Source organism: Agelaius phoeniceus, chromosome 1 (assembly GCF_051311805.1).
Source record: "Agelaius phoeniceus isolate bAgePho1 chromosome 1, bAgePho1.hap1, whole genome shotgun sequence".
Classification (NCBI taxonomy): domain Eukaryota; kingdom Metazoa; phylum Chordata; class Aves; order Passeriformes; family Icteridae; genus Agelaius; species Agelaius phoeniceus.
In genome coordinates, this window is record NC_135265.1 from 155,869,772 (window position 1) to 155,896,581 (window position 26,810).

Genomic DNA, 26,810 nt, shown 5'->3' on the forward strand with positions numbered 1-26,810 from the left:
CAATTGGCCTAAATTAAAAAGAATTGGACCACAACCATGATAAATAGAGATCTGAAGGCTCATGAGGCAAAAGGCAAAAATGAAACGGAAAATATCAGTGACTAAATCCCAAAGTATAAACTCTGCTACCGAGAAGATCTACATCTTGGCCCTTGGATGCAACCCAAGGGGCCTTGAGAGAGGTAGAGAGTTAAACCCCTTGAGGATTATTCTCACTGTATTGATCATTGCCTCCCAGGCAATGGGCCTTAATAGCCTCACTCCTGAACACCACAGAATCCACGAGCGAGCTGCAGGATCAGAGCCTATTGCTCCCGCTGTCTGTGACAAATGCTATCACACTGTCTGGTTCGGGGGAAAAATGGAATCAATGTTCATGGCACATTCCCATGTTAGTGAAGTGTGCTATGACCATAACCAATTAAAGATGTGCACTATGGGTGGAAAATTGTACTGGGTTGGAGAAAATTTAAAACATGGACTGAAGGTTTCTATCAAGGATGGGCCCGTGTTAACCAACCTTCTCAAAGATGATGATGAACGAATTTGTCTGCGATGTGCCAAATTCTTTTGTTTAGCAAGGGACAGAGAAGGAAGAGACCCAGAGAGTAAAATAAAACAAATGACTCAAAAATTACAAAAGCAAGAATCAGCAGCAAAAAAGAAATGGGCAGAACAAGAAAGGCTAAAGAAATTGAGTGAAAAATACAAACAGTTAGAACAGCAATATGGTGATTGGGGTTTTCTGACTTCAAATAAGAACCTTTTTGTAGATCTAATGCAAGAAATTGCCACAGAATTAGAGTTATCCAACTGTTGGATTTGTGGGGGATTAAAATCAGCCAAAAAGTGGCCATGGAGAAGGGAGGGTCTAGCTCCAGAGCAATTCGTAAAATGGAGCCATACTCAAATTTCCAAAACATTGAAGCAGCCTGAGGGATCGATTTTGAATCATTGAATAATTGGGACAGTTTGCATCAGCCAGGAGGGGAGAAAATATACTGAAGTGGAAGGGTATACTCCCCGCACATCTATTTTAGCCATGAATTAGAACAATAATGCTAGAACTTGGCAGCCAACACCTCCTGCTGGATACTGGAGCTCAAATAAAGAGAAAAATTGTGAATGGAACAACAAAACAAAGTTGCGCTGGCATAAAAGTCCTGGAGCTAACCCTTACCAATTCCTGGAGACCCTAAGAATGTACTGGGAAAAACCTGAGAGTGTAAATGACCCATGGAAAGCCCCAAATGGTATATATTGGATTTTTGGGCAAAAAGCTTACAGTGAACTGCCTTGTAGACGGAAAGGATCCTGTACTTTAGGGATTATACAACCCTCCTTCTTTGTACTACCAAAGTCCAAGAGTAACCTGTTAGGAGCACCCTTATATGAAAACCTTAACAGGGAAAAAAGAGAATTGAAACTGGAGTTTCCAAGGGCAGGAGGGGACCAAAAATAGGGAGAAGAAAAGTGGCCAGCAGAAAGAATAACAGATTATTACGGGCCAGCCACTTGGGGTCAAGACGGAAGCTGGGGATATAGGACCCCAATTTACCCATTGAGTAGGTTGATCAGACTGCAAGCAGGGGTAGAGGTAGTCTCGAATCACTCCTCAGAGCCCTGGACTTGTTAAGCCAGCAGCACACTCAGGCGCGGGCTTTTGTGTATCAGAACCGAATAGCCTTGGACTATTTGCTGGCCGAAGAAGGGGGAGTGTGTGGGAAATTCAATGAGTCAGAATGCTGTGTTGAGATTGATGATTACGGAGAAATCACCCAGGGTTTGGCAGCAGAGATCAAAAGGGTGGCTCATGTCCCTGTCCAAAAATGGAATTCCATTCTTCAAGCCTCATGGTGGGACCAGATGCTTGGAGGAGGAGCTTGGTGGAAGAAAATAGAGTTCCTGATATTGTGTTCATTAGCTGGGTTATTGTTTCTACCTTGCCTTATTCCATGTTTTATCCGAATAATCTACTCTGTTATCCAAAGCATGCAGATTGCAGTAACCGACTCGGAATTGGCTGCCGGAGAAGTTGGTAGATTTGAGAAAAGAGCTAAGATAACCAAAATAATGAAATTAAAGAAAAGAGAGCAAAAAGAGAAAGCTTCCAAAGTTTTGGCCAGATTTGAAGCCCAGACACGAATGAGTAAGATAAATGAAAATTTATACAAGCAGGGGGGGGACTGTGAGATGCAAAGCTGTGTTTCGTGTCAGGTACAAACAGGCGAAGTGTGTACTTGGGAATGTGAAATGTGTGGACATCAACAATGGGATAGTTGTGAATTCTAATAATAACTGATGAAAATAAAGCATGGAAAAGGCCTTTGAACCTATCTTTTGTTTGCAATTAACCCTAGTTGATTTAAGAGCATTAGAATTAAGGTGTTAAGGATGTTGCTTTTTGCTTGCATTTAATCCATACAAAGCTCTGCAATAATAACCTTTTGAAGTATAATTTTAGAATATTACTTGCATCCTTGAAACTATAGCTTTGGAATATATATATAGGAAATATGCTTATCTCACGCTGTATTGAAGCAGAGAAAAACAGTTTGAGAAAGGAAGATGAACATCACCTCAAGGATTTATGGTTTCGACCAAAAGGAAGCTGGACATCACTGTTGTTAGATTGATAGTCTCTGCAATTAAAAGGTGGACCCACATCTGGGGAGCTGGACTCCACCAGATGGGATTCGTCTTTCTTCTTTCGGAAATTGGACCATCACCATCTGGGGATACTCCTTTGAAAATGCATCCTGAGAAATTAAAATCCCAATAGTGTATAGAATTGTGATGTAATAATTTGGAATAAAAATTGCTGATGAGTAAACATTTGAAATAGAAACTGTTACAAAAAAACCTGATGAGTACCCCTAGAAATACCTGTAACCATCAATTATTGGTGTGCAGTTGGAGGGAAAACTTCGCCCACTGTACCCAGCGCTGTATTGCTCATACTTTACCATATTAAATAATAAATTGATTGCTGCTTGAATTTTGGCCTAGTCAAGCTTCTTATTCATAACACCATGATTGCCGCAGGGACCACAGTGACCTTGGTGCTCATGGTGCCCATAGTTGCCAGGTGACCACAGTGACCTTGGAGGCCATGGTGGCCACGGTTGCCACAGTGACCACAGTGACCTTGGAGGCCATGGTGGCCACGGTTGCCGCAGTGACCACAGTGACCTTGGAGGCTGTGGTGGCCGCAGTGACCTTGGAGGCCATGGTGGTCTCATGGCTCAGAGGATCCCAGTGGCCACTGCCAGGGCTGTGGTGACCAGGAAGAGTCCTCCGAGTTGGAAGGAAGCACTGGGGATGCTCCCCCACATCAAAACTATGATCAATAACTTTCTGCCCTCTATCACAAATCCTCTTCTGAACCCTAGTTGCTAACGTCCTCATCCTAACCTTTGTGGGCAGCCAACCAGTGGAACACCCATCATCATTATTGGCCATCTAGCCTCATCCACCCGCTTCACAATCTAGTTTTATTCCCCATTGTGGCTGCCCTAGAAAACAAACTACTCACACTCTAATTAACTCTAATAATTTATAAAAACATTGGACTTGTAAGCCAAAGGTTGAAGACTAAACCCCTTCTTAGAGTTGCCTTACTGTCACCCCACTACTTCAGGAAGAAAGGACTCAAACCTCCATCTCCAACTCCCAAAGCTGGCATTTTAAGCTAAACTGCTTCCTGACCCCCCCAAACAGCCTCAATTGCCCCTCAAGATAACCCTCGCACAAGTTCCAGCACCACAAACAGACTCAACAACAACCCTCACCCCCCAATTAAAAGCAACCCCACCCCCTCTGAATAAAGCAAAGGCACCCCACTAAAATCCGACCAAATCAACAACAGACCCCCATTATTCACCGTCCCCTCGTCCACTAACAGTCCCAACACACCCCCTATAGCAAGCCCCACCACAAAAAACCAAACCTATCCTAAAACCAGAACCAACAATCCCCCCAGCTAGCCCAAGCTTCAGGATAAGGATCCTCCGCCAACAACACTGAATAAACAAACACTAAATAACATCCCCCCTAAATAAACCATAACAAGCACCAAAGATACAAAAGAAACCCCCAAACTCACTAATCAACCACACCCCGCAACAGCCGCTACAACCAATCCTAACACCCCATAATAAGGAGGCCCCCCTAAAACAAAACATGGCGGCCAGAGTGGCTGTGGTGGCCACAGTGCTTCAATGACAATGGTGGCCGCAGTGACCTCAGGGTGGCAATAGCTGCCAAGGTGGCCAGAGTGGCTGTGGTGGCCTTGGTAGCCTTGGTGGCCTCGTTCCTCTGGGGGTCATGGTGGTCTTGGTGATCGGGGTGGCCACAGTGACCTTGGAGGCCGTGGTGGCCTCGTGGCTCAGAGGATCCCAGTGGCCACTGCCAGGGCTGTGGTGGCCAGGACGAGTCTTCCAAAGTGGAAGGGAGCCCTGGGGGCACTGCCACCTGGCAGACAAAGAGACGGACATCAGGGGGATCATGGGGGAGTGAGATGGTGGGGGAGGACCATAATGGGGGGTTAGGGGTGACAGGAGAGATGGGGGCCATGAGGTGACCGGTGATGGGCTACAGGCACCAGGGAGGTCATGGTGGGCTTAGGGTGACAGGGATAGGGGAGGTCAGGGGGTGCCATGGCTGGTGACAGGGGGTGTCCGGGTGTTGTAGTGTGTTTTCTTTATTTCGCATGTTCACTGTTTAATTTCTGGTTTTGTAATCCCTCTGTATTTTCCTCCCCCTGTCTTTAGAGCGGCACAGACTTGCTTTTTCATTGTTATTCAGTTTAGTTAAGTACCTAGCAAAAACTAACATTAACGTTAGGACTAAGTCTTTTGTCCTTGGGTGTGTGTGGCAGCCATCTCGACGTCTTCATCCCCTTTGGTGGGGAGGCACAGGATCGGAATGGGGACATCCCTGTCTCTGTCCCTGCTGTCCCCTGGCTGGGGTTTCCCTGTCCCATCCTAGATGTGGGGGTCCCCACCCGGTGCCCTGTCATGGCCATTCCTATCCCCATGCCCACAATGGGTGTCCCCAGGTTTGGCGTCCCCAGCATGGGCTGTCCCTGTCCCCAAACTCTCAGTGAGTGTCCCCACCCCCTGTGCCCTGTCATGGGTATTCCATGTCCACAGTGGCTCTCCCCAGCACTGGGTGTCGCTGTCCCCCCATGCCCAGTGAGTGTCATTGTCCCCTGTGCCTTATCCTGGTGTCCCCATGGCCACAGTGGGTGCCCCCAGCACTTGGTTTCTCACCACATCCAGAGAGTGTCCCCAGCACTGGCTTTCCCTCTCCTTCTGCCCAGCATGGGCTGTCCCTGTCCCCAAACTCTCAGTGAGTGTCCCCACCCCCTGTGCCCTGTCATGGGTATTCCATGTCCACAGTGGCTCTCCCCAGCACTGGGTGTCGCTGTCCCCCCATGCCCAGTGAGTGTCATTGTCCCCTGTGCCTTATCCTGGTGTCCCCATGGCCACAGTGGGTGCCCCCAGCACTTGGTTTCTCATCACATCCAGAGAGTGTCCCCAGCACTGGCTTTCCCTCTCCTTCTGCCCAGCATGGGCTGTCCCTGTCCCCAAACTCTCAGTGAATGTCCCCACCCTCTGTGCCCTGTCATGGGCATTCCCTGTCCACAGTGGGTGTCCCCAGCACTGGGTGTCACTGTCCCCCCACCCCCAGTGACTGTCCCCAGCACAGGGAACCCCTGTCCTTGTTCCTAGCAGTGGGTGTTCCTATCTCCACACACTGGGGGCCTATGTCCCTGTCCCCCATGCCCTGTGAGTTTCATTGTCCCTGTGCCTTCTTATGGGCCACAGTGGGTGTCCCCATTGCCCCAGGCTGTCACCTGTGATGTCAACTTCCAGCCACTCGCAGTTGTATCTGCTGAAGTTCTCATTGGTGCGGAGGTGGATCCTCGTCCTGTCTACTTCCTGGCTGACTTCGATGACCTCGAAGGTCTCAAAGGGTGAGATCAGCACTTTCGTCTTGTTAGGAAACTTGGAGAATTGCTGGATTCCCACCCCGTGGCACGTATGCACCTGGAACACCGTGCCATTCCCAAATATCTTGTCAGTTGTTTCATTCTCTGACACCGACATGAATCGACCGAACCGGATGATGTCACCGGGCTGTGCCTTGAACTGGTACCTGCTCACCCTCCAGTACACGTTGTGACACTCTGGTCCTTGAGTGACCCTCAGTGTCGCCAGGGCCTGGGTCAGCAGGAAATGCAGAGTTTTGAAGTGGAAGTTGTCCCGGTATTCCTGCCCGGCTGTACGCACGGCTGCTTTGAACTCTCTGTACAGGTCATCCATCGTGAAGGCCATGAGGGCGATGGCCTGGGCTGGGGATGACAGAGGGGACACAGGGGACCCCCGACTCTGCCACTCAGCTGTGGCATTAGTCCAGGCCTGGGCAAAGAGAGGGTTCTGCTCAAACTCGGAGCGGTTGAGGGCTGGCAACACCTCAGTCATGGCAGGGCCGCAGCCCCGGTACTGGTCATCGAAGGAGTCCTGGGCCATGTCCAGGGGCACCACCTCGATGCCCGTGGTGGCCATGGCCATTGCCAGCAGTGCCAGGGTCTGTGCCTGGATGGCCATGGCAGGGAGAGGCCACAGGGACCGGTGTGGACACTGGAGGACACAAAGGGGACACAGAGGAGACACAGAGGGGACACAGGGGAGACACGGGGAGGGTTCATCAGTGAGGGACTGGGGAGGGGAGTGGGGTCAGCCCAGGGGGAAGGGAGGCACTCCTGGCCAGCAGAGCCCTGGGCATCTCTGGGCTCCCTCATCCCAAATCCTGGGGTTACTTATCCCTCCCCAATGTCCCCCAGCCCCAGGAACCCCAATCCCACAGTACCGTGTCCTCCTGGCCCCCCAGAAGCCCAATCCTACTCCCATGACTACAAGTCCCCTCAGCCCCAGCAGGATCCCGACCCAAATCCTGGGCTCACTCCCTGAGGCCCCCGGTGTCCCCCTCGGCTCATCCCCAGACCCCACTCCTACTCCCATTCCCCAGTTCCTTTGGTGTCACCCCAGGACATCGACCCAAATCCAGGCATCACCCTCTGCCCCCACAGTGTCTCCCAGCCCCCCCATCACCCCAATCCCACTCTCACCATCCCGTGTCCCCCCTCATTTTCCCCCAGAGCCCCCCATTACCCCAATCCCAGACCTGTGACTCCCCCAGGGTCCCCCCAGCACCGCAATCCCAATCCCTCAGTCCCATGTCCCCCAAGAGTCCCCCTGGAGTCCCCCCAGTCCTGATACCAAAATCAGCCGGAATGAATTCCCTGATGGAACTGGAGGTAGCATAAAGACTGAATTCTTTATCAGCTCAGACTCACAGTGGATCTGTCCTGGTCCTGCAGGTCACAGGGACTTTGCCACAGGGTCTTTATCCACCACAATTGCAAATATTCGTTATAATGTGTCCCTCACCTAGTACAGAAACTGCACATTTCCTAGCAATAATTTGCGTGGCTCCACCTCTTTCTTGAAATCCTTTTATGGTCCTGGAGAGTCGTAAAAATGAGTTTACTCAGTGAGGTTTTCACTGAGTGCCCCAGTGTGCCAGATAACCTCACCTTGAACTTTCACCTTTGGCAGACACTGCTCCTTCTGTATTACAGAATTTGCCAAAACCCCTCACAGGAGTGCCCTTTATCTCTTTCTCCATAGGTTCCACCCACCTTTGTTCTTCTCTGTACACACTTTTACATCCTTTTCTTGGTTTTTACTACTTCTTTTTAAACCCCATTAAGCACCTTTAAAGGGATCTCAATTTCTATTCTCTCTCTTATTGTTCACCCTCCAGGACCCCAATCCCACAGTCCCATGTTCCCCCAGTCCCCCCCAGTCCCACTCCCCACTGCTCACTGAGTTGCTGCCACCCCTCAGATACCACTTGGGGTCCCCTATCAGATGCCATCCCTGCAGGCACCTTGAGCTGGGGATGATCTCTTGGGGGAGTGCCTGGGTGACTTCCCTGGCCTTGCTGGTTTGGCAGGAGAAGCTCTGGACCTCCAAGAAGGGATCCACCAACACCAGGAGATACCTGAGCCCATGTTGGCGTGGTAGCTCAGAAAATCCATTTGCCAGTAATCCCCAGGAGTATTTCCTCTTTCAGTGATGCCTGGAGGTGATGGTTTTGAATACAGAGGAACCTCTCGTGCTGCTTTAGTGCAAGTCTATTTCCCACAGGGATTTGTCAGTCCCCAGGCTGGTGTGCCCTGGGTTGTAGAACGGCCACGCCTTGGGGCAGCTCAGCTCAGCTCAGGCACCCAGGCACTCCCCCAGGAGATCATCCCCACGCTCAAGGTGCCCACAGGCATGTCTGTTGAGGGATTTTTGCAGGAAAACGGACACAGTGCCCAAGCAGCCTTTAAGGGGTCTGAGTAGAATTTCTCATTGTCTCCGATAGCTCAAAAACAGGAAGAGCCTACTCAGGAGAAAAACGAGTCCAGGATGTGAGGCGGGCTAAGAAGACGGAGCAAAAAACCACAGCAGAGCGCCTGAAGGGAAAACAATAAACCACAGTGAGATGCATGAAGAAAGAAGACTGAACAATGAGCTGAAGGCTTGAGACGCGTGCACAGCCAGGCTAAACCAATCATGTATTAGCCTGAGGCGCGTGAACAGTAGAACAAAGCATAAATACATTTTGTTCTTGTAATAAATTTGACTTCACTTGGTCATATTGATCATGGCGTGATGTCCCATTGCTGATCCTCCGCAGATGGCATCTGATAGGGGACCCCAGTTGGTATCTGAGGTGTGACTGCAACTCAGTGAGCACTGGGGAGTGGGACTGGGGGCAACTGGGGGGACATGGGACGGTGGGATTGGGGTCATGGGGACTGAGCAATAAGAGAGAGAATAGAAAGTTTTACATCCCTTAATGGTGCTGGGTACAGCTTAAAGTTGAACGGGCAAAACCAATAAAAGGATGTAAAAGTGTGGACATAGCAGGACAAAGGTTGCTGTAACGTGTGGAGAAAGAGATAAAGGGAACTGCAGTGAGGGGTTTTTGGCAAGTTCTGTAACACAGAAAGAGCAGCGCCTGCTCAAAGCGAAAGTTTGAGGCAAGGTCACGTGGGATATTGGGGCACTCAGTGAAAACAAACTCTGACAGCCCATTTTTATGACTCTGTAGCACAATAAAAATTATTTCCTAAAAGAGGCAGAGCCTTGCAGATTATTTACGGGAAAAGTGTTGGTTCCTGTATTCGATAAAGACACAATTTCATGAATATTTATAATTATGATGCATAAATACCCAATGGCAAAGTCCCCCCTGAGCTGCAGGACCAGGAGAGATCTGCTGTGAGTCCGAGCTGATCAAGAATTCCGGCTTTCTGATACCTGCAGTTCCATCAGGGACTTTCACTCTGTCCCATTTCAGCATCAGGGGCTGGGGACCCTTGTGGGGGGACATGGGACAGCGGGATTGGGGTCTGGGGGGGCACTGGGGGTGTCACAGAACAGGAACTGGGGTGCTGGGGTGGTCTGGGGGCCAGCAGTGGGAGACACAGGACCATGGGAGTGGCAGTGGGGTGATGGGGGACACTTGGGGGGCCCATGGGACTGGATCGGGGTCCAGGGGTCACTGGGGAGGTCATGGGACTGAGAGTGGGATTGGGGTAAGGGGGGAAGGGGACAGGGACAGTGGGACCCATTGGGGACCCCAAACCTTGGGCCAGGGTCCTGGGGGACATGGGGCCACTGGGAGGGGTACAAGGGATTGGGAGAGGGATTGGGGAAATGGAAACATTGGGAAACACCGGGAGGGGGGACACAGAACTGTGGGAGTGGGATTGAGAGTCTGGGGGTCACACGGGTTACTGGGGGGGGTCAGGAAATGACCCCAGGATTTGAGTCAGGGTCCTGAGGGTGGCTGACAAGACACCTTGAGGGGGGATATAGGACTGTGGGACTGGGATTGGGAGTCGGGGGGTCTGGGGGACACTGGGCATCCAGGAGTGACCCCTGGATTTGGGATCAGATTCCAGGACATGTCCAGGGGTCATGTCCAGCTCCTTTAACGCCTCTCCTGCAGAGCGCCTCATTTCCTAAAATAAAGCAGTTCCTGGAGTTTTTGTTAGAGGGAAATCAAAGCTTTATTTTTCAAACTTCTATCTACAAAGAGTGCTGGAGAAATGTTCCTGCCTTTTCCCTCATTCACTGCAGACCCTGAGAAAGGACCTGGAGGGGCTGGAGCATGACCAGGGAAGGGAGGGAGCTGGGGAAGGGTCTGGAGCAGCAGGAAGGGCTGAGGGAGCTGGCAGGGGCTGCTCGGTGCAATTTAAAAATGATGAATGATCGGTTTGGGGCTTGTTCCAAAGTTCCTGATTTGAGGCAATGCAACAGAAGAAGCACTGGGAGGAAAGAAAGAAAAACAAACAGAATGAGAAAGGAAGAAAAATAAAATGGAGAAAGGGGACAGAGGCTGCACCACCTATTTTTTGATGACAAACCCTCATGTTTCACTCAGGAAACTCTTTTTTCTTTCAAATCAGGGATTTTCCCTCTTTACCCACTCATCTCCTTGGCAGTGCTGGGGGACACTGCAGGGGGCAGGGGGTGATCCCTGCATTTGGGTTGGGGTCCTGGGGTGTATCATTTGCAACAAGTCCAAAGGGGACACCAGACTGGGAGCAGGACTGGGGCAAGGAGGGGGGGCAAGAGTGACACTGGGAAGGTCAGGGGGTGACCCCAGATTTGGGTTGGGGTCCTGGAGGGTCTGAAGGGACACTGGGGACATTACAGCAAGAATGCGGGTGTGGGATTTGGGCCCCTGGGAGACTGGAGGACACTGGGTCACCCAGGAGTGACCCCAGGATTTGAGATCAGGCTCCCAGGATGTGTACAGAGCTCTCTTGGCCAAGGCTGCCCTCCCTCTCCTGGGGCTGACACCACCCTCCTTCCCCAGCCCCTGATGGATGGATCTTCTCTGTGTCCCATTGTCCCCCCATGTCCCCTCAGCATCCTCTCAGTGTCACATCAGTGTCCTGCCGTCTTCCTCAGTGTTCCCCATGCCTCACAGTTTCCCCTCAATTTCCCAGTGTCCCCCGGTGTTTCACACTAGTCCTGGTGGCCGCTGCCTTCTCTGGACTCCCTGGTTAGGACCCTGGCACTGCTGGCAATGACTGTGGCAAACACAGGCTTCACAGTTGTCCCCCTGGACATGGCTGGGAACTCCTTTGATGACCAGCATCCAGGCTGCCGACACGCCATGACAGAGTTGTTGCCAGCCCTCAACCACTTTGAGTTCCAGCAGAATCCTCTGTTTGCCCAGACCTGGATGCTGGCTGCGGCTGAATGGTGGAGGCGGGTCCACCTGTGACTCCTCTGTCCCCAGCCCAGGCCATTGCCCTCATGACCTACACAATGAAGGACGTGTACAAGGAGTTCAATGCCACCGTGCATGTGGCCGGGCACTCCCACCAGCAATACCGGGACAACTTCTGTAGCATTGTGCGCTACAGAATGCTACCAACAGCCCCTGGAGCTCTCCTGTTTTTGTCATCAGGAAGCGTGGAGGTGACAGGTGGCGTCTTCTCCACGATCTGAGGAAAATCAATAATGTCATTGGAGACATGGGTTGCATCCAGCCAGGGATGCCTTCCCCATCTGTGCTCCCACAAAATTGGAAATTGGCAGTTATTGACATCAAAGACTCTTTCTTTCACATTCCCCTTCACCCAGATGATGCACCATGGTTTGCTGTCTCTGTGCCCCCCATCAACAGAGGAGCTCCCATGAAGCGCTACCACTGGTGCGTTCTTCCTCAGGGAATGAAGAACAGCCCCACTATCTGACAGTGGTGTGTTGCTAGGGTTCTGTCCCCTGTGCGCGCAAGGGAGAAAAAATGCATAATATATCATTACATGGATGAGATCCTTAATTTGTGCCCCTTATGATGACACGCTTGCACGCCCCTTAGAGGACACGATTACAGCCTTGTCAGTGGCAGGATTTGAGCTGCAAACAGAGAAAGTCCAACGCCTGCCACCTTGGAAGTATCTGGGCCTTGAGATCACCCACCGTTCCATTACACCCCAAAAAATCTTAATTCACACTAACCCTAAAACCCTAAGAGACCTGCACCAGCTCTGTGGATCCCTAAACTGGATCGGCCCTGGTTAGGGCTCACCACAAGAGATTTATCCCCTCTATTCAACTTGTTAAAAGGCGGGGAGACCCTGGATTCCCCGAGGGCCCTGACTCCGGAGGCCAGGGCAGCACTCGAGAAGGTCCAATCCACCATTGCAAGTCAACACGCCCACCGGTGTCGTGAGGATCTGCCCTTCAGCTTCATAATCCTGGGTAGGCCACCGCATCTTTATGGGTTGATTTTTCAATGGGACACCGACCAAAAGGACCCCCTCTTAATCATAGAGTGGGTGTTCCTTGGTCACCAGCTGTCCAACAGCATCACCAAGCCACAAGAGCTGATGGCCCAGCTGATCACGAGGGCTAGGGCTCGCCTGTGTGTTTTGGCAGGGTGCGATTTTGCCAGCATTCACCTCCCTATCCAAACATGCATGGGAACGATATCTCTGGACACTGTGGAAAATTTATACCGGCCTAATGAGAATTTGCAGTTCGCCCTAGACAGCTACACTGGCCAAATTTCAATCGACCATCCAGGCCACAAATTGTTTAATGTTGAATTTAATTTAATTCCAAAAGAGGTTCAAAGTTGCCGCCCACTCAAAGCCCGGACAGTTTTTACAGATGCATCTGGAGGATCCCACAAGTCAGTGCTTACTTGGAAGGACCCTCAGACTCAGCAGTGGGAAGCCGATGTGCAGATTGTGGAGGGTTCTCTGCAAGTTGCTGAGTTAGATGCAGTCATCAGGGCCTTTGAGAAGTTTCCACAGCCTTTTAATCTAGTAACCGATTCGGCCTACAACAACACATTGGGTTCAAAGAAAGGCCACCTGTCCTTATTAGGGACCCAGACTCTGCAGAAATCCAGGGTCCATTCCAGCTTATCACTTGGGGTCATGGATATGCCTGCGTGTCCACGCCCTCAGGTGTCAGATGGGTCCCTGAGAAACCAATCAAGCCCTATACACCAACAGAGCCTGTTAGCGCGCCTCAAGCTGTAACCCCCCACGGCCAGGAGGACCCCAATGACCGTACGTTTGCACAGAATAGAAAACCTCGCAGGAGGGGAAGAGACTCCTGATATTACCTCTTTTATTCCCTTGCCTCTCCCTGAGAGAAATTCCGTTGTTATGTTTGTTTTAGTATTCATCATGGGTTCTGCTCTCATTTCATTTCAGGCGCCCACAATGCTCCTCGCAATTGTGGATGCTGTCCTGCATGAAGAGCAGAAGTTACTTTGCTGCCATTCATTTCCTGCCGTCCTTGTGCTTCGGTGTCTTGAAGCAAGTCATCACTGCCTCCACCACAAAGCCTTCCTCAGCATGCAAGATCGCCTTTGCTGCCGGTGTCACAAAGAACGATAGAGAGTGGGAGAGCCAAAAGGCAGAGAGCACCGGAGTACAAAGGACTGGACTTCACACATTTTACAGCACCATCTCCAGGAACTGGACTCTGTGCCTTTTTACAGTGTCCCCCTCTCCTTTTTAAAACAAAAAAGGGGGAGATGTAACATTGTGTGTCCTGTACGGGTTTTATTGTGAAGTTGGTTATGTTTTATAAGTTAAGATTTTGGTTTGACCCTCAGTTCCCCCCATGTTCTCCCTCATTATGGTTTGTTTCTCCCGCCAGTTACCTATCATTGTAACCAACCCCCTTTTCATTTTGAGAAATTTCTATGTCAATCTTCCCTTACCTAACATATGATTTGTCCCCTGAGCCTCTTCCCTCCCCTGGGCCATTCCTATTGGTTCACTTGTGTCCCTCGCTCCTCCCCTGGGCTTCGTTCATTGGTTCCCTCGTGTCTCCTCGTGTCACGCCCTTCCCCTTTATAAGTGCCTCCCCAACGGTTTTTCCCTGACACCGTTTTTGGCCTCGCCTGAGTCTAAAAAGCGCCTTGGCATCCACACGTGTGTCCACTCCTTCCTTCCTTTGCCTCAGTGCTTCGCAGCCCTGCTCTCGCCTGCATCCCCACACCGCAGATGGAGCCACTACTCGGGGTTCTGGCAGAGAACCTGGGAGTGGCGGGATTTGTGCTCTCCAGCAGTCACTCCAGGAGCGGCTGGCCGGCACCCGTCAGCTCCAGTGGCCGCAGGATGAGACTGCAAACTTCCCCTTCAAAACACTGCATTTCCTGCGGACCCAGGCCCTGGTGACACTGAGGGACACTCGGGGACCACAGTGTCACCATGTGTCTCTGGGGGTGCCTGGTGTCCGGTTTGAGGCGCGGTGTGGTGACACCATCCGGTTTGGTCGATTCACATCGACATCACTGCATAAACAAATCGCTCAGCAATTTGGGACAGACGCGATGTTCCAGGTGCAGACGTGTTACGGTGTGGATATCCAAGAATTTTCCTCCAGTCCTACTGAGGAGGAGGTGCTGATCCCACCCTTGGAGACCTTTGAGGTCACCAGTGTCACCCAGGAAGGAGAGAGGGCAGTGATCCAGCTCCGCTCCAGTGGGACCTTCAGCAGATACAGCTGCGAGTGGCTGTGACGTGACATCATGGGGAAAACCTGGAGGACAGGGACACCCACTGCGGGGATGGGGACACCCATGCTAAGGCACAGGGGACAATGACACCCACGGGTGATGGGGGACAGGGACACCCATGACATGGCACAGGAATGGGGACCCCCACATCTGGGAGGGGACAGACACACCCCTGCCCAGAGGATGCCAGGGACAGGGACGCTGAAATGGACAGAGATAGGAACCCTCCTCTGCTGTCTCTGTCCCTCCCCTCTGCAGACCAGCTCTGTAGGGACCGGCCCTGTGAGCTGGTCATGAGTGGGCTGGGATCATCCTGACCCCCCCTGAACCTCTCCCACCCCCTTGACACCCCACATGGCTCCCCCTATCTCCTCCTGACACCTGTCAGCCCTAAAGCTCAATCTGAGCCTCCTGAAACCCTTTATTGCTCCCTATATTACCCCACTGCCCCCCTGACACCCCATCATCCCTAAAGCCCCCATGGCCCCTTGACCATCAATCTCCCTCCTGCATACCAGCCACTGCTCACCCCCAATGCTCCCACTGCCCGTGGCCCCCATCTTTACTCACCCCATGTGATGGCCCCCTCTGAACCCCTGACAGCTCCCATGGCTTTCCTGAGCACCCTGATCCCCACCACCACGGTATTCCACCCCACCTGAACTCCCCTCACACCCCCCCTGTGCCCCTGTAATCCCTGACCCCTCTCTGACCCGCCTCACCCTCTTCAACCCCATTGATCACTCATTCTCCTCTTTTTCCTCCCAGGTGGGAGCATCCCCAGGGCCCCCTCCCACCTCAGAGGGCTTCTCCTGGCCACTACAGCCCTGGCTGGATTGTCTGAGCCACAAGGCAATGAAGGTCACCGTGGTCTCCACGATCACCAAAGCCACCGTGACCCCCAGAGAAAAGAGGCAACCAAGGCTACCAAGGCCACCACTGCCATTTTCCCTGAGCAGAAAAAAGGATAAAAAGTGGAAGAGGAGAGAAAAAGAAAATTCTACCTACTCCTCACCCCCTAACATTTCATTAACTTCCCATTACTTGTTTGAAAATTCATTGATTCATGCACCCAAATCCTGAGAATTCCCACATATTCAGCACTTTAACCAAACCAAACTCTATTTCCGCACCCCAATTAATTTAACCTAGAAAGGAATAAGAGGAATGTTTCTTTACAAATAGATTGTGTGAATCTGGTGGTAGATAGGGCCTGGGACTTGTAGAGAAGGAAGTGACTGGAGAAACTATCAGTTTCAGAAAATGTTCCTCATTGACATGGACTGCTGCTCAGCAAGGTCCTACCAAATTCCTGAATTTCAAGAAGAAGAACAAAGACTTAACAGGCTTATGAATATTAATTACCCTGCCCAGGGTAAAGTTAAAGCTCATTTTTATGGTCATGTGTATGTGTGGCAGAAGGGCGGGGTGTGTAGCAAGGGGGATGTGCAGTGGCTGGATTGGGAAGTCTGCACCTTCCAAATACCTCTGCCAATGGGGGAAGGGAGTGGGAGATATGGGTGGGAAATTGGGGTAAAAAGGAGGCTGCATCGTCCAGCAACTTGTGACACCCCGTGGGGAAATTCCCCACGGCCTCTTCCTTTGATCATGAATAAAATTACAGGGCACTTCTGTCTCCTTTCTGCAAGTAAACCTCTGGCAAGGTAAATTTTTCTGACCAAAAGGTAGATAGAGGAAATGTTCCATTGTATCCTGAGCTATATGCTCAGCTGAAGCCAGAGTCTCATCAATGGCGGCTCTGACCTTTATACCCCTGGTGTTGCATCAGCCAAATACATATTTATAAGTCATATTTATAAGTCATACATATTCAAACATTTTCCTTCTAAATCCCTGGCCCCTCCCACAGTCTACCAGTTGACTCTTCCTTGCTGTCCATTGGTGGAGACCTTCCTGCAGTGTGATTGGAGGTGAGATCCCATGCCACTCCTCCGCAGCAACAGGCATTCCCCATTCCCAACCGCCCCGTGCAAGGGGCACGGGTACATGTCCCTGACAATCCTGACAACCACAGCTGTCCTGTAGCAACAATATGGGGGGAGGAGAGGGGGCAATGGGGATGTCCAAACAACAAACTAAAATCACATAACCACACATCAATAAAACTTCTCTTAACATAAACACAAAGAGCCAATCATCATATTACCCATCTATAACAAAGCCGTGGCTGCCCCACTCCTGGAACAGTTCAAGGCCAGGATGGGTGGTGCCATGAACAGCCTGGCCCAGGGGAAGATGTCCCTGCCCATGGCAGGGCTGGCACCGGACGGGCTTTAAGGTCACTCCAGCCCAAACCATTGCAGAGCCCCCGGGCCGGGATGGGGCGGGGCGGGCACTCGGCAGCGCCAGCAGCTCGTGCTGCTGCCTGCTGTTGGCACCCGGAACTGCAGCTGGGAGCGGCACATGTGCAGTGCTGCTGATTTCCTGAGCTCACTGCTGCCCTCCTGTGGACAATTCCTGAACCGCAACTGCCAGAATCCCCAAATCCCAGCATGGGTCAGGCTGGAAGGACCCAGAGTGGGCACCTGGCCCAACCTCCCAGATCAGGCAGCGTCATCCCTGAGACCTGGATTGGGTCCAGAGCAGCCCAGGACAGGACACAGCACTGGGCAGATCTGGTCACAGCACTGCCAGATCAGGACACAGCACTCCTGATGTGCCTCAATGGGAAGGGCAGAGGGGTACAAACACTGCCCTACCTCCTTGGAAACAGGAGGAAATACTCTGGGTCCTGCTCTTCATGATACACCCTGGATCCCTCCAGGCCGCAGGCCACATGGCCAGCTTCACGGGTCACCAGCTAGCACCCCCAGGTCCTTCCCCACAGCTGCTCCAGCAGGACCCTCTGGGCCTGGACTACCACTGGCGACTGTCCCTTCCCAGGGGGCAGGACCTGCCCTTCTCCTCTTGAACCTCCCAATTTCCAGCCTTTAAGGTCCCCCTGAAGTGCAGGATGTGTCAGGATGCTCTGCCTGGAATGCGCCCCAGGGACAATGCCCCATTTGTGGCCATCAGGGCTGAGCTGAGAGGGGTCTGCTGCTGATTTTTTTGCTGAATTGGGCTAAAACCAGCCCAAATCATGAACCCCAAACTGACAAGTGAGGATGAAAGACCAGAAATGGGCCTGGCCATCGAGCAACTGACCCTGGGAATGTCCAGTCCCCTCTCAGACAGAGATTCCTCTCCCCTGTTCCTGCTTGAAATGAAATGTGTGTGAGGTTCCTCCCTTGGGAGGGAGTGCTCCTGAGGGATCCTCCTTGAGGCAGAGAGAAAGAGACGTTCCCAGGAGTGTTGGTGTGAGGACTGACATTGAGCCCTGCTTAGGAATTGTCACTTTGTTCTGGCTTTGTCAGATTTATTTAATGGAATTGTTTTGATAGAATTATTTTATAGAATTTCTTTGCACAATGATACTGGTGGCCACAGTGGCTACAGTGGCTGTTGTAACTTTGTGGTGACTCCGGGTCTCTTGGTGATCATGGTGGTCACAGAAGCCTCGTTGATTTTTGTGACCATGAGGCCAGAGTGGCTGTGGTGGCCACAGTGCTTCAATGACAATGGTGGCCACAGTGACCTTATGGTGGCAATAGCTGCCAAGGTGGCCAGAGTGGCTGTGGTGGCCTTGGTAGCCTTGGTGGCCTCGTTTCTCCAGAGGCCATGGTGGTCTTGGTGATTGTGGTGGCCACAGGGATGACAGTGACCTTGGTTGCCATGGCGGCCATGCTTGCCACAGTGACCACAGTGACCTTGGAGACCACAGTGGCCTCGTGGCTCAGAGGATCCCAATGGCCACTGCCAGGGCTGCGGTGGCCAGGAGGAGTCCTCCGACATGGAAGGGAGCCCTGGGGGCGCTGCCACCTGGCAGACAAAGAGACGGACGTCAGGGGGATCATGGGGGGAGTGAGGGGGTTGGGGGCAACCATAATGGGGGGTTAGGGGTGACAGGAGAGATGGGGGCCATGAGGTGTCAGGTGACAGGGTGTTACGGGGGGGGTACAGGGGGGCACAAGGCCCAGGGAGGGCAGAGGGGTCATGGTGGTCGTGGGGGTGACAGGGATCAGGGGGAGTCAGGAGGTGCCATGGCGGGTGACAGCTGGGGACAGGGGTTCAGGAAGGGCCATGAGGGCTCCCAGCCCACCCACGTCCAGCACACAGGGCCCAGCCCCACAGCACTGCCTTTGGTGGGGAGGGACAGGATCAGAATGGGGACATCCCCGTCCCTGTGGTCCCCTGGCTGGGCTCTCCCTGACCCTGTCTCCTCCCAGATGGGGGGGTCCCCATCCCGGTGCCCTGTCATGGCCATTCCTGTCCCCGTGCCCACAATGGGTGTCCTGAGATTGGCATCCCCAGCATGGGCTGTCCCTGTCCCCAAACTCTCAGTCAGTGTCCCCACCCCCTGAGCCCTGTCATGGGTGTGCCCTGTCCACAGTGGCCCTCCCTAGCACTGGGTGTCGCTGTCCCCCCATGCCCAGTGAGTGTCATTGTCCCCTGTGCCTTATCCTGGTGTCCCCATGGCCACAGTGGGTGCCCCCAGCACTTGGTTTCTCACCACATCCAGAGAGTGTCCCCAGCACTGGCTTTCCCTCTCCTTCTGCCCAGCATGGGGTGTCCTTGTCCCCGCAGCCACAGTGGGTGCCCATGTCCCTGCCCCATCCCCAGTGGGTGTCCCCATCGCCCCAGGCTCTCACCTGTGGTGTCACCTTGCAGCCACTCGCAGTTGTATTTGCTGAAGGTCCCATTGGAGCTGAGCTGGATCCACGTGCTTTCTCCTTCCTGGCTGACTTTGATGACCTCGAAGGTCTCAAAGGGTGGGATCAGCACCTCCTTCTCACTAGTATAGTTGGAGAATTCCCAGATTTCTGCACCGTGGCATGTGTACACCTGGAACATCGTGTCTCTCCCAAATTGCTGGGAGGCTGTTTCATTCTGTGACGCTGACATGAATCGACTGAACCGCACGACGTCACCGTACCCTGCCTGGAACCTGACCCCACACAACCCCCGGTACACGTTCTGACACTTTGGACCCCGAGTGACCCTCAGTGTCGCCAGGGCCTGGGTCAGCAGGAAATGCAGAGTTTTGAAGTGGAAGTTGTCCCGGTATTCCTGCCTGGAGCGCCCGGCCGTGCGCACGGCTCGGTTGAACTCTTTGTACAGTTCATTCACTGTGTAGGCCATGAGGGCGATGGCCTGGGCTGGGGATGACAGAGGGGACACAGGGGACCCCCGACTCTGCCATGTGGCTCTGGCCTTAGTCCAGGCCTTGGCAAAGAGAGGGTTCTGCTCAAACTCGGAGCGGTTGAGGGCTGGCAACGCCTCAGTCATGGCAGGACCACAGCCCTGGTACTGGTCATCGAAGGAGTCCTGGGCCATGTCCAGGGGCACCACCTTGATGCCCGTGGTGGCCACGGCCATTGCCAGCAGTGCCAGGGTCTGAGCCAGGGGGGCCATGGAGGGGAGAGGCCACAGGGACCAGTGTGGACACTGGAGGACACAGAGGGGACACAGGGGAGACACAGGGGAGACACGGGGAGGGTTCATCAGTGAGGGACTGGGGAGGGGAGTGGGGTCAGCCCAGGGCGAAGGGAGGCACTCCTGGCCAGCAGAGCCCTGGGCATGTCTGGCCTCCCTCATCCCAAATCCTGGGGTTACTTATCCCTCCCCAATGTCCCCCAGCCCCAGGAACCCCAATCCCACACTACCGTGTCCCCCTGGCCCCCCAGAAGCCCAATCCTACTCCCATGACTACAAGTCCCCTCAGCCCCAGCAGGATCCCGACCCAAAATCCTGGGGTCACTCCCTGAGGCCCCCGGTGTCCCCCTCGACTCATCCCGGGACCCCACTCCTACTCCCATTCCCCAGTTCCTTTGGTGTCACCCCAGGACATCAACCCAAATCCAGGCATCACCCTCTGCCCCCACAGTGTCTCCCAGCCTCCCCATCACCCCAGTCCCACTCTCACCATCCCGTGTCCCCCCTCATTTCCCCCAGAGCCCCTCATTACCCCAATCCCAGACCTGTGACTCCCCCAGTGTCCCCCCAGCACCGCAATCCCAATCCCTCAGTCCCGTGTCCCCCCAAGAGTCCCCCTGGAGTCCCCCCAGCCCCAATACCAAAATCAGCCGGAGTGAACTCCCTGATGGAACTGGAGGTAGCAGAAAGACTGAATTCTTTATCAGCTCAGACTCACAGTGGATCTGTCCTGGTCCTGCAGGTCACAGGGGACTTTGCCACAGGGTCTTTATCCACCACAATTGCAAATATTCGTTATAATGTGTCCCTCACCTAGTACAGAAACTGTACATTTCCTAGCAATAATTTGCATGGCTCCACCTCTTTCTTGAAATCCTTTTATGGTCCTGGAGAGTCCTAAAAATGACTTTTCTCAGTGTGGTTTTCACTGAGTGCCCCAGTGTCACCTCAGCTAGAACTTTAACTTTCGGCAGACACTGCTCCTTCTGTGTTACAGAATTTGGCAAAAAATCATTACTGGAGTGCCCTTTCTCTCTTTCTCCACAGGTTACAGCAACCTTTGCCCTGCTGCAAACACTTTTACATCCTTTTATTGTTTTTTGCTTGTTCATCTTTAAGCCCTATCCAGCACCTTCAGGACAACTCAAACTTTCTATTCTCTCTCTTATTGTTCACCCTCCAGGACCCCAATCCCACAGTCCCACGCTGCCCCAGTTTCCCCCAGCCCCACTCCCCACTGCTCACTGAGTTGCTGCCACACCTCAGATACCACTTGGGGTCCCCTATCAGATGCCATCCCTGCAGGCACCTTGAGCTGGGGATGATCTCTTGGGGGAGTGCCTGGGTGACTTCCCTGGCCTTGCTGGTTTGGCAGGAGAAGCTCTGGACCTCCAAGAAGGGATCCACCAACACCAGGAGATACCTGAGCCCATGTTGGCGTGGTAGCTCAGAAAATCCATTTGCCAGTAATCCCCAGGAGTGTTTCCTCTTTCAGTGATGCCTGGAGGTGACGGTTTTGAATACAGAGGAACCTCTCGTGCTGCTGCAAGTCTATTTCCCACAGGGATTTGTCAGTCCCCAGGCTGGTGTGCCCTGGGTTGTAGAACGGCCACGCCTTGGGGCAGCTCAGCTCAGCTCAGGCACCCAGGCACTCCCCCAGGAGATCATCCCCACGCTCAAGGTGCCCACAGGCATGTCTGTTGAGGGATTTTTGCAGGAAAACGGACACAGTGCCCAAGCAGCATTTAAGGGGTCTGAGCAGAATTTCTCATTGTCCCCGATAGCTCAAAAACAGGAAGAGCCTACTCAGGAGAAAAACGAGTCCAGGATGTGGGGCGGGCTAAGAAGACGGGGCAAAAACCACAGCAGAGTGCCTGAAGGGAAAACAATAAACCACAGTGAGATGCATGAAGAAAGAAGACTGAACAATGAGCTGAAGGCTTGAGACGCGTGCACAGCCAGGCTAAACCAATCATGTATTAGCCTGAGGCGCGTGAACAGTAGAACAAAGCATAAATACATTTTGTTCTTGTAATAAATTTGACTTCACTTGGTCATATTGATCATGGCGTGATGTCCCATTGCTGATCCTCCGCAGATGGCATCTGATAGGGGACCCCAAGTGGTATCTGAGGTGTGACTGCAACTCAGTGAGCACTGGGGAGTGGGACTGGGGGCAACTGGGGGGACATGGGACGGTGGGAGTGGGGTCCTGGGGACTGAGCAATAAGAGAGAGATAGAAAGTTTGAGATCCCTTAATGGTGCTGGGTCCAGCTTAAAGATGAACAGGTAAAAACACAGCAGGGCAAAGGTGGCTGTAACCTGTGGAGAAAGAGATAAAGGGAACTGCAGTGAGGGGTTTTTGGCAAGTTCTGTACCACAGAAGGAGCAGCGCCTGCTCAAAGCAAAAGTTTGACGCAAGGTCACATGGGATATTGGGGCACTCAGTGAAAACCACAATGAGAAAAGTCATTTTAATGAGTCTCCAGCACAATAAAAAGCAGCAGAGCCATGCAGATTATTTACAGGAAAAGTGCTGGCTCCTGTATTAGATAAAGACACAAATTCATGAATATTTATAATTATGATGCATAAATACCCAATGGCAAAGTCCCCCCTGAGCTGCAGGACCAGGAGAGATCTGCTGTGAGTCCGAGCTGATAAAGAATTCCAGCTTTCTGATACCTGCAGTTCCATCAGAGAGTTCACTCTGTCCGATTTCAGTATCAGGGGCTGGGGACCCTTGTGGGGGGACTTGGGACAGTGGGATTGGGGTCTGGGGGGGCACTGGGGGTGTCACAGAACAGGGACTGGGGTGCTGGGGTGGTCTGGGGGCCAGCAGTGGGAGACACAGGACCATGGGAGTGGCAGTGGGGTGATGGGGGACGCTTGGGGGGCCCATGGGACTGGATCGGGGTCCAGGGGTCACTGGGGAGGTCATGGGACTGAGAGTGGGATTGGGGTAAGGGGAGGAGGGGACAGGGACAGTGGGACCCATTGGGGACCCCAAACCTTGGGCCAGGGTCCTGGGGGACATGGGGCCACTGGGAGGGGTACAAGGGATTGGGAGAGGGATTGGGGAAATGGAAACACTGGGAAACACCGGGAGGGGGGACACAGAACTGTGGGAGTGGGATTGAGAGTCTGGGGGTCACACGGGTTACTGGGGGGGGCCAGGAAATGACCCCAGGATTTGAGTCAGGGTCCTGAGGGTGGCTGACAAGACACCTTGAGGGGGGATATAGGACTGTGGGACTGGGATTGGGAGTTGGGGGGTCTGGGGGACACTGGGGCATCCAGGAGTGACCCCTGGATTTGGGATCAGATTCCAGGACATGTCCAGGGGTCATGTCCAGCTCCTTTAACGCCTCTCCTGCAGAGCGCCTCATTTCCTAAAATAAAGCAGTTCCTGGAGTTTTTGTTCGAGGGAAATCAAAGCTTTATTTTTCAAACCTCGATCTACAAAAAGGTGCTGGAGAAATGTTCCTCCCTTTTTCCTCATTCACTGCAGACCCTGAGAAAGGACCTGGAGGGGCTGGAGCATGACCAGGGAAGGGATGGAGCTGGGGAAGGGTCTGGAGCAGCAGGAAGGGCAGAGGGAGCTGGCAGGGGCTGTTCAGTGCAATTTAAAAAGGATTAATAATCAGTTTGGGGCCTGTTCCAAAGTTCCTGATTTGAGGTAATGCTACAGAAGAAGCATTGGGAGGAAAAAAAGAAAAACAAAGAGAAGGTATAAAAATAAAATAGAGAAAAGGGGACAGAGGTAGCACCACCCATTTTTTTAATTAAAACCCCTGATGTTTCGCTCAGGAAACTCTTTTTCCTTTCAAATCAGGGGTTTTCCCTCTTTACCCGCTCATCTCCTGGAGTTGCAGTTCAGGAATTGTCCACCGGAGGGCAGCAGCGAGCGCGGGAAATCAGCGTCACTGCGCATGCGCCGCCCCCAGCTGCAGTTCCGGGTGCCATCAGCAGGAGGCAGCACGAGCTGCTGGCGCTGCCGAGCGCCCGCCCTGCCCCATCCCGGCCCCGGGGGCTCTGCAATGGTTTGGGCTGGAGCGACCTTAAAGCCCGTCCGGTGCCAGCCCTGCCATGGGCAGGGACATCTTCCCCTGGACCAGGCTGCTCCAGGCACCGCCCAACCTGGCCTTGGACACGGCCAGGGATGGGGCAGCCACAGCTTCCCTGGGACAGAAGGAGAACATCGGTATGGATCTGGTCCATAAATGTATTTGATGGGTCCTTGTGACAAGAGCTCCAAACCCTCAGTGCTCCCACTGCCAGAAGGGTTTGGTTGCTTCCTTGCTTGGGTCCTCCAGGTCCCGGACAGGTGGTTTGGGGTCAGTGGCCCACCCTGACGGGCGAGCAGGACAGGCTGTCCCGTGCTGGTGTGAGCAGCGCTGCCCGCCGGGCGCGCCGGTTCTCCCGTGCTTACCCCCTGCATTTTTGGGATGTTTTCCCTGAACACCGGAGCCTCCTTTGACATGGCCCCAAACAGAGCTGCTCAGTGATTTGTGCAGCTACCCCTGAAAGCCTGGGGCTGCCAAAGACGGCATCAAAACTGCTGTAGCACAGCATCCCAAAATCCCTGCATCCCTATGTCCCAGCTGCTGTAGACACAGCATCCCAAGATCCTTGCATCCCCAAATCCTAGTTGCTGTAGGCACAGCATCCCCAAATCCCAGCACCCCAAAATCTCTGCATCCCAAAACCCCAACTGCTGTAGCACAGCATCCTCAAATCCCTGCATCCCCAAATCCCAGCATCCCAAATCTCTGCATCTCAAAATTCCAGCATATGCAAATCCCAGCATTCCAAAACACCACCTGCTGTAGACACAGCATCCCCAAATCCCTGGATCCCAAATCCCAGCTGCTGTAGGCACAGCATCCCCAAACCCTGCATCCCCAAATCCCAGCTGCTGCAGCACAGAATTCCAAAATCCCTATATCCCCAAATCCTAACTGCTGTAGGCACAGCATCCCAAACCCCTATATCCCAAAATCCCAACTGCTGTAGATACAGCATCCCAAAATCCCTGCATCCCAAAATACCAGCATACCTAAATCCCATAACCCCAAAACCCAGCTGCTGTAGGCACAGCATCCCCAAATCCCTGGATCCCAATATCCCAGCATCCCAAATCCCTGCATCCCTAAATCCCAGCATACCCAAATCCCTGCATCCCAAACCCCAGGTGCTGTAGCACAGCATCCCCAAATCCCTGCATCCCAAAATCCCAGCATACCCAAAACCCTGCATCCCTAAATCCCAGCATCCCCAAATCCCAGCACCCCAAATCCCTGCATCTCAAAATTCCAGCATATCCAAATCCCTGCATCCCTAAATCCCAGCATTCCCAAATCCCTGCATCCCAAACCCCAGCTCCTGTAGCACAACATCCCCAAAATCCCAATATCCCAAAATCCCAGGTGCTGTACCACATCCCCAAATCCCAATATCCCAAAATCCCAGGTGCTGTAGGCACAGCATCCCCAAAATCCCAATATCCCAAAATCCCAGCTGCTGAAGGCACAGCATCCCCAAATCCCAGCACCCCAAAATCCCAGCATCCCTAAATCCCAGCATACCCAAACCCCTGCATCCCAAATCCCAGCTGCTGTAGCACAGCATTCCCAAATCCCTGCATCCCCAAATCCCAGTATCCCCAAATCCCTGCATCCCTAAATCCCAGCATCCCCAAATCCCAGCACCCCAAATCCCTGCATCTCAAAATTCCAGCATATCCAAATCCCTGCATCCCTAAATCCCAGCATCCCCAAATCCCAGCACCCCAAATCCCTGCATCCCAAAATCCCAGCATACCCAAAACCCTGCATCCCTAAATCCCAGCATCCCCAAATCCCAGCATCCCCAAATCTCTGCATCCCTAAATCCCAGCATACCCAAATCCCTGCATCCCAAACCCCAGTTGCTGTAGCACAGCATCCCCAAATCCCCGCATCCCAAAATCCCAGCATCCCAAGTACCTGCATCCCCCAAATCCCAGCATCCCAAATCCCTGCATCCCCCAAATCCCTGCATCCCAAATCCCAGCTGCTGCAGACACAGCATCCCATCCTCCCAACATCCCAGCTGCTGTAGGCAGCAACCCCCGGAGGGAGGCCGGGCTCGGAATTCCCGAATTCCCTGGAGATCATCCTCCTTAGATCTGCATTTCTGGAGTACCAGGATCATTTCCTCCAGCTGGGTCCCAGTCCTGTGGGATTCCTGAGCACAGGCTCAGCTCTGGATCGGGGCTCCCTCCCAGCACCCCCAGTGCCAGCATAGGAGCCCCCAGGGGTGACTCCCCCTCCCAGCACAGGAGCCCCCAGGGGTGACTCCCCCTCCCCAGGGTCCCCCTTGGCTCCATCCCAACCCCCTGGAGCCCATCCTGGAGGGAAAGGGCCCCTCCTGCCCCCCAGGGAACTGACCCCGGTGTGCCTGAGGGAGCTGGGGCTGGGCAGGGGCACCCACAGCACCTCCTGAGGGCAGCCCTGCTCCCCTGGGTGCCAGAGCAGTGCCAGCCCTGTGCCAGCATGGGCCAAGGAGGTGCCAAACTGGGCTGAGGCCAGTGTAGTGCCAGCCCTGTGCCAGTGCAGTGCCAGCCCTGTGCCAGAGCAGTGCCAGCCCCATGCCAGGCAGGCCAAGGTGGTGCCAGCCCTGTCACACACACACACACAGGTGACACCGG

The 26,810-nt window shown here is 53.2% G+C and overlaps 3 protein-coding genes across 5 annotated transcripts; 1 reads left to right on the forward strand and 2 right to left on the reverse strand.

Moving 5' to 3' along the window:
• Nucleotides 1-3,245: 3,245 nt before the first annotated feature.
• On the reverse strand, nt 3,246-7,423 carry LOC143696209 (erythroblast NAD(P)(+)--arginine ADP-ribosyltransferase-like). Its single transcript, XM_077191915.1, has 3 exons — nt 7,364-7,423; nt 5,873-6,647; nt 3,246-3,331 (listed from the first exon to the last, which is right to left on the reverse strand). The coding sequence occupies exons 2-3, from the start codon at nt 6,612-6,614 to the stop codon at nt 3,246-3,248; spliced, it is 828 nt and encodes a 275-aa protein (XP_077048030.1). The 5' UTR covers nt 6,615-6,647; nt 7,364-7,423.
• Nucleotides 7,424-11,160: 3,737 nt separating this feature from the next.
• Nucleotides 11,161-14,628, forward strand: LOC143693604 (NAD(P)(+)--arginine ADP-ribosyltransferase 2-like). Its single transcript, XM_077175863.1, has 3 exons — nt 11,161-11,349; nt 11,382-11,558; nt 14,176-14,628. Exons 1-3 carry the CDS (start codon nt 11,161-11,163, stop codon nt 14,626-14,628), a joined length of 819 nt encoding a protein of 272 aa, XP_077031978.1.
• Nucleotides 14,629-17,966: 3,338 nt separating this feature from the next.
• Nucleotides 17,967-21,253, reverse strand: LOC129130293 (GPI-linked NAD(P)(+)--arginine ADP-ribosyltransferase 1-like). 3 transcript variants are annotated; one of them, XM_054648675.2, is made up of 3 exons: nt 20,760-21,253; nt 19,335-20,130; nt 17,967-18,504 (listed from the first exon to the last, which is right to left on the reverse strand). In XM_054648675.2, the coding sequence occupies exons 2-3, from the start codon at nt 20,095-20,097 to the stop codon at nt 18,419-18,421; spliced, it is 849 nt and encodes a 282-aa protein (XP_054504650.2). In that variant the 5' UTR covers nt 20,098-20,130; nt 20,760-21,253; the 3' UTR covers nt 17,967-18,418. The 3 variants fall into 3 exon arrangements, with proteins under 3 accessions (XP_054504650.2, XP_054504657.2, XP_054504640.2); XM_054648682.2 differs by having other exon boundaries at nt 20,837-21,252; XM_054648665.2 differs by lacking the exon at nt 20,760-21,253 and having other exon boundaries at nt 19,335-20,268.
• Nucleotides 21,254-26,810: the final 5,557 nt, after the last annotated feature.

Excerpts from the sequence above, each read along its gene's own strand:
- LOC129130293 (XM_054648665.2), bottom strand. The coding sequence starts at position 20,187 with ATGAACCCTCCCCGTGTCTCCCCTGTGTCTCCCCTGTGTCCCCTCTGT. Across the intron at positions 18,505-19,334 it reads GCTGCAAGGTGACACCACAG|GTGGCAGCGCCCCCAGGGCT; the intron begins GTGAGAGCCTGG and ends TTTGTCTGCCAG.
- LOC143693604 (XM_077175863.1), top strand. The coding sequence starts at position 11,161 with ATGACTGTGGCAAACACAGGCTTCACAGTTGTCCCCCTGGACATGGCT. Across the intron at positions 11,350-11,381 it reads CGGCTGAATGGTGGAGGCGG|GCCATTGCCCTCATGACCTA; the intron begins GTCCACCTGTGA and ends TCCCCAGCCCAG. Across the intron at positions 11,559-14,175 it reads TGTCATCAGGAAGCGTGGAG|TCACTCCAGGAGCGGCTGGC; the intron begins GTGACAGGTGGC and ends GCTCTCCAGCAG.
- LOC143696209 (XM_077191915.1), bottom strand. The coding sequence starts at position 6,614 with ATGGCCATCCAGGCACAGACCCTGGCACTGCTGGCAATGGCCATGGCC. Across the intron at positions 3,332-5,872 it reads CAACTGCGAGTGGCTGGAAG|GGGGGAGCATCCCCAGTGCT; the intron begins TTGACATCACAG and ends TAGTTTTGATGT.